The sequence below is a fragment of the Stegodyphus dumicola genome, chromosome 9 (genome assembly GCF_044657685.1).
Source record: "Stegodyphus dumicola isolate Sdum_Otavi_A_Nest chromosome 9, ASM4465768v1".
Lineage (NCBI taxonomy): Eukaryota > Metazoa > Arthropoda > Arachnida > Araneae > Eresidae > Stegodyphus > Stegodyphus dumicola.
The window spans coordinates 113713208-113729890 of NC_140776.1; the positions used below are offsets into that span (position 1 = coordinate 113713208).

At 30.3% G+C, this 16683-nt stretch overlaps 1 protein-coding gene across 1 annotated transcript in view; it reads right to left on the reverse strand.

The window, feature by feature from the left end:
* metro (membrane palmitoylated protein 7-like protein metro) overlaps window positions 1–16683 on the reverse strand; it is a 64316-nt gene that overhangs the window by 17510 nt on the left and 30123 nt on the right. Inside the window, exons 7-10 of the mRNA XM_035367080.2 lie at window positions 8097–8178; window positions 4985–5070; window positions 4472–4740; window positions 2757–2890 (exon numbers count right to left, since the gene is read on the reverse strand). Coding sequence (XP_035222971.2) covers window positions 2757–2890; window positions 4472–4740; window positions 4985–5070; window positions 8097–8178 — 571 coding nt within the window. The remainder of the gene's footprint in view (window positions 1–2756; window positions 2891–4471; window positions 4741–4984; window positions 5071–8096; window positions 8179–16683) is intronic.

Below are 16683 nucleotides of genomic sequence, written 5' to 3' on the forward strand. Positions count from 1 at the left end.
AACAAATTTTAAAAGGCGTGCGATTTGAAGTACTAAGAGCTAAAACATGCATGATTCTATAGTCATTTTGTGTTATTTAGAAGTAAAAGATCAGTAATCAATTGATTTTCACTCAAAAATTTCGGAAGGAAAAGGAGAAAAAAAATTCGAAAATTGGTGATTTCAGGGCGCGACCACCGTGCGCCAAAGGGTTAAAGAGGGTTGTGATCAAACATAAGAGGACTACAGCCGCAAAAGTGACTGTTGAACTGAATGCCACACTCGCAAACCCTGTCAGCACCAAAATAAATCAAAGGGAGCTCCACAGATGGGGTATTTGGGGGACGGCTGCAATTCAAAATTCAGTTCAGTACATATTCAACTAAAAACTCATTTTAAAATTTTTCTGATGTTGTTAGGAACCCCTGTACTAAACTAATACGGGTACTTTTCTTCAGCAGCGGCTTTGGTGAAAATGTTGAACTGGCACATTTCAGCATTGGCAAGAAAAAATCATTTATGGTTATAAGGTATTTTCTCCCTTCTTTCTGCATGCCTTCATAGTGTGACAGTAGCACTCTCGGCGCATACTGAGAGGTCGAGGTAGAGCCCCATCAGGACATGGCTCATTTTTCACATCTCCTGCTTGCAAAATACACTAATAACTCTACAGTGGTGCCTGAAATAAAAGGTGGTGGATGATGATTCCTCACCACTAGGATTTGGCGACTGGGTCCCCTAATCCCTTGTCGCTCTTTAAAAGGGGGTGTATATAAGTTATTTTCTCCCTCCTTTCCTGCATGTACTTCATAGCGTAAAAATAGCACACTCAGCATGTATTAGAGGGGTCCAGGTTCGAGTCCCGGTGAAGGCATTGCTCATTTTTTACATCTCCTACTTGCAAAATAGCATAGTAAGTCTACATGGTTATCTATCTGTGTATATCCACTTTTTCTAGCATTGCTTTTAAAATATAATGATTTTTCGTTCGTGCTTGTAATTCATGTTTCTTTGGCCAATAAAAATTTTCACTTTTAATATAGTTATGAATCAGTTTTTCAATGGTTACCAATCTGCATATGCATTTCTTCTACCTTCCATTTTAAACCATAATGATTTTTCATACGTGTAAAAGAAGTTCACACTTCTATGCCTAATGAAAATTTTTGCTTTTAAATTATAGCAGTTTTTCAGTGCAAAATTTATCACACTTACTATTTTCCATCTACTGTCAACTGAAAAGTAAGCTATAGTTTTTCTTTGGGCCCAAAGGACCAATTTGCCCACAAGGGCTATTAATTTCGTTTTGTCATTTTGCGTTGATTCACTACAAATGGCAAATCACTTTTTAAGTTGTTGCCACCAAATACTACAGCCCTATATTATATTTAAAGAAATTAAATAATGAAGAATCTGCATAAACGTACGTATGTGTTTTCGCATTGTGATAAAACAATGGTACCTAGTGTGATCAAAATTTGAATAACATATATGTCTTCACCCAAATATGGGGATCTGGAAGCCCAAATAATTAATTTTTTAAATACATTATTTATTAAATTGTGCACTGTATTAAATTAAATTCTTTAAAATTTATGATTTTGTTTGTAAATATTGACAGAATGCAATTATATTTGTTTCTTGCATATGCATAAATTGGTAAATATTTGTTTTCTGTCAACGCTTAAACACACCAAATCAACATTCTTGCCAAGTCCATTAGAGAAGAAGACAAGTACACTATTATGGCTTGACAAAAATAATAAATAAATAAAAAAAAAAAAAAAAAAAAATATTCAATTAAAAGCATTCTGGCAAACTTTAGTAGACCCCGACAGCAGTTTTAAAACAATTCTTAAATTCACCTTCTTCATCGAAGCAATGATATCAGCAACTCAGTATGGTCAGCCTATGTTAATTATTCCTATATGATGTTAAAAAATAGCTAGGAGTTTATTAGAAGAAAATAACAAAAATTTTCTATGCATTTTCACAAAAATGATAGCTGAAAAGAATGTTTAAAGAACCATTAACCCTACATTACTACTGAAGATATGACCACAAAATTGTGAAACTTGCACAAGATCCCATTTCTAAAGTGGAAAGAAACACTATGGAAGTTACTTCATACATTCACATATGGTCTTTACACGACACAAGCCTAAAGTACAGTATCTCCTAAAACTTTTCTATAAGTCTTGTGTCAGAAGCTGCTGTTGAGAGTTTTTTGAAGTTGAAATTGATAAAAACTTATGTTTAATTTGGGAAAAGTTGAATTTCCCCACATTTCTTTTGATAGGAAATGATATTGCTAAAAAATTACCAGAAAGTGACATCAATATCAATGACACAGCTTTACCTCATAAAAAATACACAAAGTTCATTCATAATTAAACCATTAAAGATATATTTGATAAGAAATGTTTACAAGTTTAATTCATACAAGACAACAATGACAATGATTGCTTAAGGTACTCAAAATGGTGAAGCTAGTCCTGTACATATTAACATAAAATTTGATTCAATACACTATGAGTGATCATTATATTAATCCACATAAAAATTTTATTCAGTAGCCAATTGCAATAAAAACTCTGGCATATTAAATATGTTATGTAACTTCATATGAATATTGATTCAAATAACCTAAGAACACTTTTTTAAAGATAACTGAAATAATGCAAAATCAAATTATCCAGTACTAGTAAATATAATTTTAACTTGTAAGTGTCAAAAGAAAATCATAATTAAAATCAAAAACAAAATTTAACACAAACCATCATTTTCTGTAGCATCATACATTATTTTCTTAATCTTTCGAGGTCGATGTTCTTTGCGAACTGGAATTTTACATCCAGCAATGAAATCATCCTGCAGCAATGATGACAGATCTCTCATTTCTGCAAACCTCCTAATTTAGAAAAGATAAAATTCCAATTTTTAATTTCAAAATTTTTCAAAAAACAATGAATTATTATATGTTTTTAAGAAATTAGCATGTATACTTGGAGTATAAAATAAGTGAATCTTCGGATTATGGTAACTTGGCAATTTTTTGGCGAAAATTTGGCGACCAACCCTGCTACAGCAACCTGCGAGTTTTTTTTTTTTGACGCCATTTTGTTTTCATGAAGTAAAGGCTTTTTTTTTTTTTTTTTTTACTCAACATTTTTTCCTACAATCTGCTAGCCGAATTACGCTTACGCTAGAACTTTTATGGAACAAAAGTACTTAATCATGACAAAGATTAGGTGTGAAATTGTTTCAAAGTACTTATTAGCTAAAATCAGAATCGGAATTTTTCAGAAAGTCCATTTTCACCAGATTTCTTGCACCGCCATTCAAATTTATCTGTAATATCCTTCCTTTCACACAATCTCATTTCATTCCCACATGTTGGACATTCATTCTTATCTGCAATTAATCCTACACTCATACACCATTCAAGCAACTCTTTTGGATGATCACATAAATGCAATAAAAATTTGGAATTTACTTTAGAGAGGGCCATGGGATCCAAATATTAAGCAACACTACTTCACACAAGATACAAGATGGAATGTACTTCTCAGATTATTGCTAAAGTCCTAGCTAGTAACCCTTATCGCCTTACCAAAATGTCACCAAACTACCTGTTACCATATTCCAAAGATTAGCCATAAAATGCTCTAATATAAGAAGTTACTAAAAATATTTTATAGCTATATTATAATTTAATTTAACAGCAAAAGAAAATTACTTTCAATATTTTAAAGGTAGAAGACACAAAATAAGATCCCTTTGTAGCCAGTGTTTGTACAGCACCAGCTACATAAATTTATGCTCTCTCAAATCATCCAACCAACACGGAATAATGGGAAATATTTTCGGATATTTCTTATACATGGAAATATTTTCAGATATAATGGAAAATATTTTTAGATATTTTGGACATCAGAATTTTAAGGTGTATTTGTTGAACTCTAAACGCATGATTGCCTGTGGCTTGCCTTGCTGATACGTTTTCAAAAATATTGATTTTTGTACAACTAATGAGCATATAAAAATACATATAATTGTGCAATTATATTCGAGAATCTAAATTTTTATTACGAAGGAATAAAGTAAGGTAATAAAATTAGATAAATCACATATTTTACATATAAAACTCATACTGTCATTTTGCATGAATCAGCATACTTCAAAAAGCAGTTTAAAAGAAATACTGGAATACAAATAAATAAAATTTTGCCAAATACATATGTGGATATTTGTCTTTCACTCAGACTGCAGAACATGCTAGCAATAAGGTTCGGTCTAAAGCAAAAGCATACTGATACTTATTATGGTGTTATAATTAAATTCTGCCAAAAACACCAATAGCAGAATATTTCATATATATCAGAAAAGGGATTCAGAATATTAATTTTGGCATTGATGCTTTAATCTCAAAATTTTTGCAATTTTTCAAGTTTATATTTTTAGTTAAGAAAATATTAGTTTTTTCACAAACCTTTCTTGTAGCTGACGACTAGGAATAAGCCCAGCTCTAGAATTTTTTTCTCCATGTTTGCGTGCTTGCCACCAATTCAGATCTTCTTGATTCACTATATGAAGAACATCTCCTTTATTAAATGGAAGACCAGCCTCTTTACAAGGAATAAGATTGTCTGCAGATGGGTCATAACTAAAGTGAGCTCGCACTCGGAGACGGCTTTCTCTGGATGGAAAACATTCTTCCCTTGGAACAAGTTTGAAGGTGATTGGACCTTCTCGACATTGCTAAAAGGAAGCAAAAATTATATGCAATGTAAGGATATATAAACACCCATACAGTACTTAAAATAGATTTATCTACAGAAAAATTATAGGGGAAAAACTGTGGATAACAAAACTTAATAAACAGGTCATAGATTGCTTATACCTAAATTTTGAAATGAATCATGAAATTTCCTTTCAATTCATGAGAATTGAAAGATGATTGAAGATTTAAGAAATGATTCTTAAATCAAAATCAAATACTTACTAAAATATTTACAACATCATGAGGTGACTTTCCTTTAATATTGATTCCATTTACTTCATGTACTTCATCACCAGTGTGAATCAAACCTGGAAAATATTATTTGTAGCATAAAAAAGAAGGCTTTTCTTTTTAATCATCCAGAATATGTTTGTGAGATTTTCAAAGGACAAATTTCTAAAAACGTAAATGTTCCTTTGTAGATTAGACACTTTATTGTAACATTTTGGAAATAACAACAATGTGATCTTCTTACACAAAGTTTAAAAGAAGTTTAGCACAATATTTGATATATTTATATGACCTACAGAAACAAAAAAATAATACAAAGTCTGACTGGGATATAAAATGAATTTAAAAGAATACAACTATCAATATCACACATCAAACAGTAATTAAATACTTGAAATTTAAGATAAATATAAAACTTGAAACTGGTGAAGTATATATATGACACAGTTTCACTTTTTACATTAACTATTATGCTTTTTAAGAAAAATAAACACTCAAAACTAAATACAGAATAAAATAAGTTCCCACTGTCTTAAATAAACATTATTCTATGAATAAGACATCAGTATTCTGAAACTGGCAAAAACTTTTCCACAATAATCATTAACATGGAAATTGCATAATTAGTTCTAAATTAAAGAATACATAATGTTTTATACATAATCCAGCTCACATTAGTGATAACCTTAGTAATGATACAACTTCCATACAAAATTATAACATTTTTGGAAAAGCAATAATAAAAAAATTCTCATTTATGCTAATTATGAAATGTTAGCGATTGTTCCCAAAGAAATAATATTTTGCTAGTAAATATAATGAATATTTTATTGACTAATTTTATACACAAAAATGCTGTTGGTTGAAATCCTCCCCAAAAAATTTACCACTTAAAATAGTTGTGTTTTACTTCTGCATACATAAGTTTTGTCACCAATTTAATCTTTGAGTTGCCTAATTGTGATTATGTATCTATTGTTTAATTGTGATTAACCTGTGTTGGATTTGTACTGGTCCATAAATTTTATCTAAATGCAACTATAAAATGCCTGAAATGTGGTTACTGTGGCTTTTTTTTTCAACCACTTAATTTTAATAATAATAATCATAATAATAATAATAAACATTACATACATCTGGAAATTTCAGCATTTAAAAATTAAGTTACTTATTCCCCCAAGAGTGGTATATTACTGCTTAAAAACCAAATTAATAGAAAATTAGCATTGGAAATGTGGATATAACTGTTACTTATTTTTTAAACTGCTTTCTATTAATTTTTTTTTTATTTTTTTTTTTCAGCAAAAAGTTTTTAAATTAAAATAAAGATCTGATGTAACTGATGAAAATCATGTGCTGAACACAGATGTGTTACAAGCATAAGCTAAAAAAACACAAATTGCATTTATCCTATTTTTTATTTTGATAACTTTAAGATAATTTTTATTAACTCATTTTATCATCAAAAATATATTTTTACATTAACTGTGATTCTTATTGTAATTATGATATTATACTTATAAATACACATAAAACAATAAAATATGTAATTAAAATATTTCTGTTGCTCCTTTTTTTAATAAATACATCTATGCAGCTGCTATAATTCATTGTACATTCATGGCTTGCATATTTTAATCAGACAAAAACACTAAGCACTGTAACACTCCTCTTAAATCACTTTGATTTATGTCACTCCGCAATTTAACGTCCTTCATAAGCTATACAGGGGAAAAAAAAAAAAAAAAAAATGTATAGTTTAGGGTTTTCATAAAGGGATTTTTTTAAAGAACAGAATTTCGGAAAAAATGTTTTTTTTTTTTTTATAAAATTGCAGGAGGACTCTAATATTGCACAAAATAAACTATGATGCCTTTAAAAATTACACTAAACTGACTTTTCACTACCAGCTTTAAATTACTTCTAAGGAGGATGTGAGATATCTAGTTTTTAATGACTCTCCTATTATAACAAAGACATTTAATTTCAGAACATTGATGTAAATTACACATATCTGAGTGCTGATAAATTAATTTTATATCAAGATAACTTAATTTTCAATTCTGCTTGCACTTAAAATTCCATTAAAATAAAGAAAGAATATTTTCTTTATTTTTTAGGTGGAATGGAATAAGTTGTCAGTTACAAATTTTTGTATTTTAACACTATGGCTATGGAAGCACTTAACTCTACTTATGCCATCAGTCTAGTCACAAACTTCAAGGTACTATAACACAATATTAACTCCAAAAATTACTATCCGACTAACTCCAAAATCTTACCGTGCTATCACACTGTTTGATATATATAAGCTGAAAAAAAAAAAAAAAAAAAAAAAAAAACATGGATGCTCTTAGGGAAGGGAAAAGACATATTGAAAAGCAAAATTATTAAGTTATTGAAAGGCGAGTTAAATAAACTAATTCTGGAAAAGTAAAACAAATATAAATAAATATAATGCCTTTAAAAAGATTAGCCAAAAAGCATACATTTCTCAATAAAACAAAAACAAACAAAAAAAAAAAAAAAAAAAACTGAAATTCTTTTTAATATTTTTAATGCACATTTAATTCAATTAATCATTATTCAAAAAAGAACAACAGCTCTCTTTCTCAATTATCACTGTTTCTTAATTTCTATATAACATCTCACAGCATTTTGAATTCAGTTCTTCATTTAAATGCCTTACTGCAGTGGATTTTTTTTGGGTGGGGGGAACCTGATCTAAAATATAAGGTTTCTCAACTGCTATATCAGCAGATTATATATTTGTGCTTGATTCTTTATAAATCCCTATTCCGTAAAACATTGGAATACAAATTCATTTCTTTCAACATAAAAATTAATTTTTTTAATTAAAAAGTTTTTATATTTTCTCACCTATTCAAAACAATAATCTGGTAGCATATTTTTATAATAGTCATAAGGAAACAGAATTTGAATTGTAAGTACATCTTAATTTACAATTCTTGCTCTATGAACTACTCTAACAGACAAATTGATTCATAAATACAAGGTATACTTGTATTATATATTTTTAAATTTTACTGGTACTCAGCAGGTTTATTATTTTCATTTTTCATTATTTTTGAAATAAACTTACCACTTCGATCTGCTGCACCACCATGAAGGACTCTAGCTATGACGATGGAACCAGTTTTTTCATCATATTTAATTGTGGCCCCCTGAAATAAAGTATTATAAATTAGGGAAGAATTACATAACAAATAATATGTTTGCAAAGCATTGTGATAAAGATGAAACAGTGAAAATATATATATAGTTCTTCTATTAGTTACGCATTTAATTCCAATCACAAAACTATCACGAAAATAAATCATGAAAAAGTGCATTTTTATTTTAACAAAAATGAGCAACAAAAATCTTTTGCAGAGATTTTTACATTAATTTTTTTGTCTATTATATCAGCTTGTCAAACAACTTATACAGTGCATCTGAGATACCAGCTTTGAGCCAGTGCTGTAGTTACAGCAGATTCAGATTTATATTAGAAACACCTTTAATAAAATTAATTGTTGCCAATTCATTAATGATTGATGTAAGGAAACTTCAGTAACAGCAGGTATAACTGAATAATTTCTTTAAAAGCTAACAGAAATATTAGAATGTTAAGTCTAATAAATATCATTTTTTTTCAAAAAATTCTTAGAATGAAAAATCATTCATATAAAAAAAATACACAAAAAGTTTGCATTCTAGATGCTTAAAAAAAATAATGCATCAAAACTTATACAGTACAAAGTCCGAGACCTGGACTCAATGAGATTTCAAGTGATGCCAGAGTTGGGATTTTTTTGCATATAAGAACATCATTGTAAATCTAGTAAGATGACATGCAGAAATTCAGAAAAAAAAAAAAAAAAAAAATAAAATATGACATAATGATTTATGAACTATTGAAGCATTTATGACCTTCAGGGATAAAAATTTACAAAAAAAAGGGAGGGATCTCATTATTTATTTATTTGCCTTATTAAATATTTGTTTCAATGCCAGTTGCTTAATTTGCTTCATTTTTTTGTGCTAATGTTTTCTCTTTAATTCCAAAGATTGGCATAATTTCTTGTTCAGTCACAAAGTTCCATTCTGCAGGGATGCATATTTTCTGTCTGTTTAATGTGTAACCTGCTCGTTTCCCATTCATAGTTTATTTTGGCGTTTCTGTGATGTTTAAATGTTTATTCAGATGTAGGTTAACAGGTGGTGTTAGTTGAACATATTTCTGTTAAATATACAAACATGTTTTGCAGCATTTCGTGCACTCTTTTCAAAGCTTAAAGATGTCTGGCAAGAAGCATTTCGGGAGTGATATAACCTACATTCCTGACATATTTCCGACACCGATAGCAGTTTTGACTCTGATTTCAAATATACTAAAGACAGTTATAGTAAAACTAATGAGAATTTCTCGCATTCCTCTGCGGATAGTGATAAATCTGAAGATTCATTTTCTATTCAAAACATTCTTACCTTAGTAGTAGCAAAATTGATATGCAATTATTCCACTAGCTCCAGCTTCATTTCTTTTTCTTGGCAATACCACAGCGATTTTCACTATGGAAAATGCAACTGTTTTCGATTATTTTGAACTTTTTTTGACGATCTTACCTTACAAACAATAGTACAAGAGACCAACAGATATTCTAAACAGTATATCAATAAGGCAGTTCCTAAAGAAACATCAGGTGGAAAAAATGGTCAGATACAAATGAGAAATACCTTAGATTATTCTTTTCTGTTTTGTTTCTCAAAGGAATTGTAAAAAAGACAAAACAAGAATATTATTTTTCTAAACGTCACATATTGCAAATACCAATTTTTCAACAAGTAATTCAGAAAGATAGATTTACTTTGATGATGGAGTTTCTTCATTTTACAAATAATGAAGAGTTTGTTAAACACAATCATACATGGCCAAAATTAAATAAAATGTATTAACATCATGGTGCGTCTTCAAAACAAATTTCGAAATCTTTATATATCAGGTAAAAATCTGACCTCAGATGAGAGTTTGATGCATTCCAAAGGCTAGAAAATGTTTATCGCCAAAGCAAAAAGAGCAAGATTTGGCCTTAATTTTTTGTGCTTTGCTTAGCACAAACTGGATTTTTTCAGACTTTCTGATATACACAAATAATGGAACTGTGTATAATCCTGAATTTATAAATTATCCAGTCTCTGTTAAAACTGTTTTGCACTTGGACAGATTCCTAGGCAAAGGTTATGACTACTACTACATGTCTTCACATTTAGCAGACATTTTAGTTTCAGAAAAAAAAAGAACAGATTCATATGGCACAGTAAATAAGACCAGGAAAGACTTTCCTGCAAATTTTGAAAAGGAGAAAACCCCTAAAGGTGAAGTCCTTGCTTACCAAAGGGGTAAAGTTAGGATCCTGTTTTTTTTCTGATGAGTACAGTTCACAATGCAAGTTCCCGTTTGGTCAAATGCAAATCAAACAAAATTGTAATGAAACCAGTTGCTATTTGTGGTTACAATAACAAGATGGGGGGAGTAGATTTATGTGACCAAGAAATGTCATATTATCCCCTCTCAGAAAAGAAGGAAAATATTACATAAAACTTTTCCAACAATTCATGAATCAATCGCTGCGGAATGCTTATATCCTTCATATAACCACTGCAAAATATAACACTTCTTCTTCCATTATCAAATTATTTAGCTAAGAATCAGAAGTATTCAGATGGAAATTACAGTGCACAGGGTTCGTACACATTTCTGCACATGAAAATTAAGTACTTTTAAGGACCATTAAAGGAAAAAGAATTAAGGACCTATGAGCAAATGGGAACTGAATAAATTCAATTAAAAATATTATCTATGCCTGAACTTCATTTTCCTAATACCATCCTAAAAATATAAAATAGATCCACAAGTAGAATGCATTATTGATAAAAGTAACTTAATTAAAATAATTATTAATAGTTTGAGAATAAAATAAACTTTATGAAATTCATCAAGTAGCATTAAATATTTTTTTCTTATAATAATTGGACATATTTGACATAAGATAAGTGACAGTTTATTTAGGTTTTACTAACAGTTAGCTTTATGTTGATTATTTTTTTTTTTTTTTTTTTTTTTTTTTTTAATGTCTCATTTTGTCACATACTTGCAAGTCTAGAGGTTAAGTAAATAGTAAGTAGATTTTATGTCAAGTGGCATAGGTTAAAATGAGAAGTAAAATCATAATCAGCATGATTTAAAACAAAAACTGGATTTTGTCACCGCTCCTGTTTGCCTAGAGATAGACCTGCTGATCAGAAGAAATCTGAAAGGCCATATATGAGCACGGTTGGCAAATTTTGAAACTTAGCTGGACTCTGTCCGATGAGTCAGTGTCATAGCTTCATATAGAAGTCCAGGGGTTGTAACTTAGTTAATATATTTTAAGGTTCTAATAATCCACTAAAGCACCAGAGGTGATAAGTTATTTTGCATTATTTTAAGTCTCACTAGATGCGAAGAACAAGTTTTACATCAATTTTTACATCTTTGCGTTTTATTTTGTGACCACGGTTAAGGGTTAATGAAAGGCAATAAGGCAATAACTCGCTTTAATATGCAGAGATAATATTTAAGGGTATGCAGTTAGTTGTAAATAATTAAATTAGGTATTAGATAATTTTAGTCATTATGGATTTACAAGGCCACTATTAAATCTTACTTATTTTTTTAACAATATGCATTAAAAAAGTCTTTTAAAAATCACAATCTCATAAAATTTAACAGTTTAAAATACATGTTATTTATAACATTGATTCTTAAACGATATTAGGATAATCACACACTAAAAGCTGCAAACTATTTACAATTTGTATTACACTAATAACAACACTCAACAAAATATTTATGCATCTTTTTAATTTTAAGCCTTCCCAGACATTTTGGCCAATTTATATAGATTTCCTTCTCTTTAAGCTTCTTTTCTAACAATAAAAAATTTGTCTCAGTATGCAAAAAACAGTGTCCTCACTATCTTCTGCGTGTTTTATCTCCTAACCTGTCAACGTCTCCACAATGTACCTGTGAGGGTTTTACTTGAGCTGGTAAAAGTTAAATAGTCCAACCTCCCCCCAAGAGATGTGAAGCAAATGATCGCTATGTCTGAAAGTAACTACAAAGTCAGACATGTTTAAATAAGCTTCTTATTTAAAAAAGAACTTCAAACATAAAGGCAAGTTCTTATGCTAACAAAGTCATTTACAGCTCGTGGTGATGTAATTAAACAAGCAGAGTCAAATTCAAACTATAAATATGGACTAGTGGTCAAAGACTATACAATTAATTTCATCTTAAGCTGGCTATCCCTATAGTCATAACAAATTTAAATGTCAGCAGCGGTAATGCAAAGACGAATAATTAGCTGGCAGAAACTAATGCAGGGAACAAGTGGAGGTCAGAAACACACTCTTTACACTCCAAAAACCTCAATTTAAAACTGTCTAAGTGATTTGCATTCTGGTAAGAAAATAGAAATGGGAAATTATAGTAAAGGCTGAAATTGTAAACAATTAGTTAACTTACATAATAATAACTGCACATATCTTTGAAGAATAATTTTCTTTCTATTTATGTATTGTTTCTTTCTTCCACGTTTCCTTTTCATTTTAGAATTTTTAGATTTAATTAAAGATTTCTGTTATTCTAAAAACACTAAATGCATTTAGAATGTATAGAAAAAGCTGCTAATTTTATTTCTCTAGTAATATGAAATATATATGGCAAGGTCCAGTTACAGAGCTGGGTGTGGCATAATTTTCAGAATTTAGTAACACACCGAGCAACAAAATCTAGGAATGACAAAACTGTTAGAACTTAGAACAGGCACTAGAAGCAGAATTTAGAAAAGCACCAAGCAGCAGAATTTATGATCCATAGAGATTGCATCAGGTGAGAAAATGCCTAGTGCCAGCCCTGTGTATGATGCATTAAGACATATTAGATGAATCTTTTAAATTGTCAGTTTCTTCTGCCTATTTTAGCCAAAAGTAAGGACTTTTAAGGGCCAAAAATCGATTTAAAAAAACTTAAGGACTTTTAAGGACTCTTAAGGACCGTATGAACCCTGTACATCAGCCAGGATAAACCCCTGGCAGATGTAGTTCAACTCTTAATCCAATGAGACTAATTGCTCAACATTTTGCTAGCCATGTACTCCCCAATCCCATCAAGAAAGAGCCTCCTAGACAGTGTGCTGTTTGTTGCTCCCCACCCAAAAAAAAATCTGAAACTGGCAAAAAAATTCACAAAGAAACACAAATTTGTTGCAACGATTGGAAGGAAAGACTTTGTATCGAGCCTTGTTTCGAAGTTTATCATATTAAACTTCATTTCTATTAAATGCTTTGTAAGTATTTTGCATATTTTCATTAGTATATATGTTTTACCTTTGTATTTAATAAAATAAATCATAATTTAACTAAGATTAATTTTCAAAATTTTGCTTTTATACGGGTATTTTTCAGTTTCAATTTTCCAACACCCTTTTTTATGATACAATTCTATATTGGGGGGGGGGAACCTCTTTTACAAAAATTTTTGTACATTTGAACTATATAACTATTCTATATTTTAACTCCATAACTCTATAACTAACTATTCTATTTTAACTCTAAAATATATGATGATTTGAAATATGTAGTTAAAAAAATATGCACTTTTGAACCTATTTTGATGAAAAATAAGCAAAAGGATTAAGACCTGTAATTGCCATATTGGGTATTCCTGCCAATTGTTAATCAAAATTTTTTCATTGCTAACAATTTCTCTGTTGCTGTCTTCACTATTGGTAGCAATATTTTCTGAATATAGAACCATACTATACATTTTGCTGTCCATTAGTTGATTGATGACTGAGGCATTGTCATTGCAATGAAAAACTTGGTTAATCTGTTAACTGGGTATGACTAAATTTTTCGTCATGCTGGGAAGAGTATTTCAATGGGTATGACGAAATGTTTTGTCATGCTGGGAAGAGTATTTCAATGGACATGACGAAATTTTTCGCCATGCTGGGAAGACTATTTCAATGGGCATGACGAAATCTTTCTTACATTTTTTTGCAATCTGTCACTTGACCGTTGTTCAAGAAAAATCGATCAATGGAAACACTTGTCCACTCATAAATTGTGATAACACTCCTAATTTGCACGACTTAATTTCATTTTAGTCTGCATTTCCGTATTTTACATATTAGTAATAACTTGTTGATTTGAGTAATTGTTAATTTTTTATAAATATGGCTAAAAATTATTGTGAAGCAGAAAATATTTTTGAATTGTCTGAAAGTGACGATGAAATATTGCACGGGACGTTTGGTAAACGACATCGAATTCTAAGAATAAGTACCAGTTCGGAAGAAAGCGATAACGACTTCTTTACTGATGGTCCGGACATTGAATCAAAGGATGATGATGTTATAGACCAAAATACTCAACCGACATCAGCTGAATGGAAATGTGAAAGAATATTGCGATCGCCTTTCCCGTTTTTATCTCAATCTACACTTACATTTGAAGGACCTGAAGAAAAGGATTGCCTTTTTTATTTCGAGAAATTTATCGATGAGAATTTTGTAGAACTTATCGTGGAACAATCAAACAAATACGCCGGACAGTTTTTTGAAAAAAATATTTCCATGAAACCACGTTCAAGATGTCTCTCGTGGATTGACACAGATGACCAAAGATTCCAACTGTTAGTAAAATTTTTACTTTTTAGTGATAACAATGCTTTCGATCTAAAAGTGTGCAACAAAAAAACCTACAAAATCGATTCCATTTTGAACTATTTGAGAAACAAATTCAAGGTGTTATACGTACCAGATAAGGAAATATCTGTAGATGAGTCTCTTTTGCTATGGAAAGGAAGACTGTCTTGGAAACAGTACATTCCATCGAAAAGAAGTCAATTTGGTGTTAAATTGTATAAGATATGTGAAAGTAAATCCGGATACATAAGTGATTTCATTATATATACAGGTAACGACACGCAGTATGGTTCGAACTATCCAGAAGAACAGGGACCAAATCGTATTATTCTTGAATTGTGCCACGATTTGTTGGATAAAAGATATACGCTATACCTCGATAATTGGTACACTAGTACTGATCTAGCTGAGAAGATGTGCAGAAGAAAAACCGATGTTGTAGGAACAATGTGAAAAAATAGAAAGAGAATATATAATCTGATATTAAAAATTGTGTTTTGAAAAAAGATGAACATATTGCTAGGTACAGAGACAAAATAATGATTATGAAGTGGAAAGACAAAAAGGATGTAATTATATTGAGTACTATCCACGACAATAAATTTGTAGAAATAGAAAAACGAAGGAAAACGATATCAAAACCGGAAGTTATCGCTGACTACAACAAAAATATGGGAGGAGTTGATCTTGCTGACGGACAAATGAAAACTTATGAAATCGCTAGAAACCAAGTAAAAAAGTATTACTATAAGATATTTTTACATGCACTAGACATGGTGGGTTTGAATGCATATCTTTTATACAAGAAAGATGGCGGTCACCTAGATAGGCTTCATTTCCTTATCGAAACTGTAGAAAAAGGTGTTGAAAAATATAGAGACGGATCGCAGTTGCCATCTACTAGTACAGGACGATCATCTTTGACACCAAAACCATCTCGACTCTTTGAAAGACATTTTGCAGACTATATACCATCCGACTCTTCAAGAGTAAATGTAACGAGGAGATGCAAATTATGCTATTCCAAAGGTCTTAGGAAAGAAACGAGATTTTGGTGTCCCGACTGCAGTGTTGCTTTGTGTATGCCGCATTGCTTTAGGGAATATCATACGAAATAATTGTTTAAATTTGTTCAATTAATTTGTTTTTCTGGATTAAAAATGTTTAATTTTAATATTTAATATCATTAAATATTTTAAAAAGATTTTCTTTTATTTATTCCTTGCAATGTGCTGAAATTACTGCAAAGGAAAAAGTTCCCATTGTGAAACGATTTTACTTAAAGCTTATTTCCCAGTTAACAGGTTAAATCACCTTCATTTATTACTACATCTTACATTTCTCCACAAATTCCATTAACTGGAAAATTTTTCTTTCCAGTTAATGGAATTTGGATATCTGAAAACGATCAAATTCATGGCTATCATCATAGAGTTTAGCTAGTACCTGCTATACACTATAGGAGATTAAAGACATGTTCCATTAAATTATATATCGCACGCTGACGAAGTTAAAACTGAATTCTACTAGTTTAATTATTCAATATGATTCTCACTTGTGAATAAATAAATTCTCACTTATATATAAGGCTTATCCAGAATTGCTGCTAGAAATTTGTGGCCCAATGCAATCTCTGTGGGTCCAAAATTCTGCTGCCAAGCACCTCCCTAAATTCTAATTTTGCGACCTTTAAATTTTGCATTCCAGTATCTTACCTAAATTCTAAAGATTTTGCTATATCTTAATCCTATTGCTAGGTGCTTCCCTTAATTCTAAAAATTTCCTCTCCTCTAAATTCTGAAGCCCCGTGCAGCCACATCCACTCTAGCGCCGGTCTTGGGCTTAATTCAATAACAAATCAGTTATTCTCAATTCAAACATCCCATAAGTGCAATCTTTTGGCCTATGCATATCATTAACAAAATCTCTATTTTG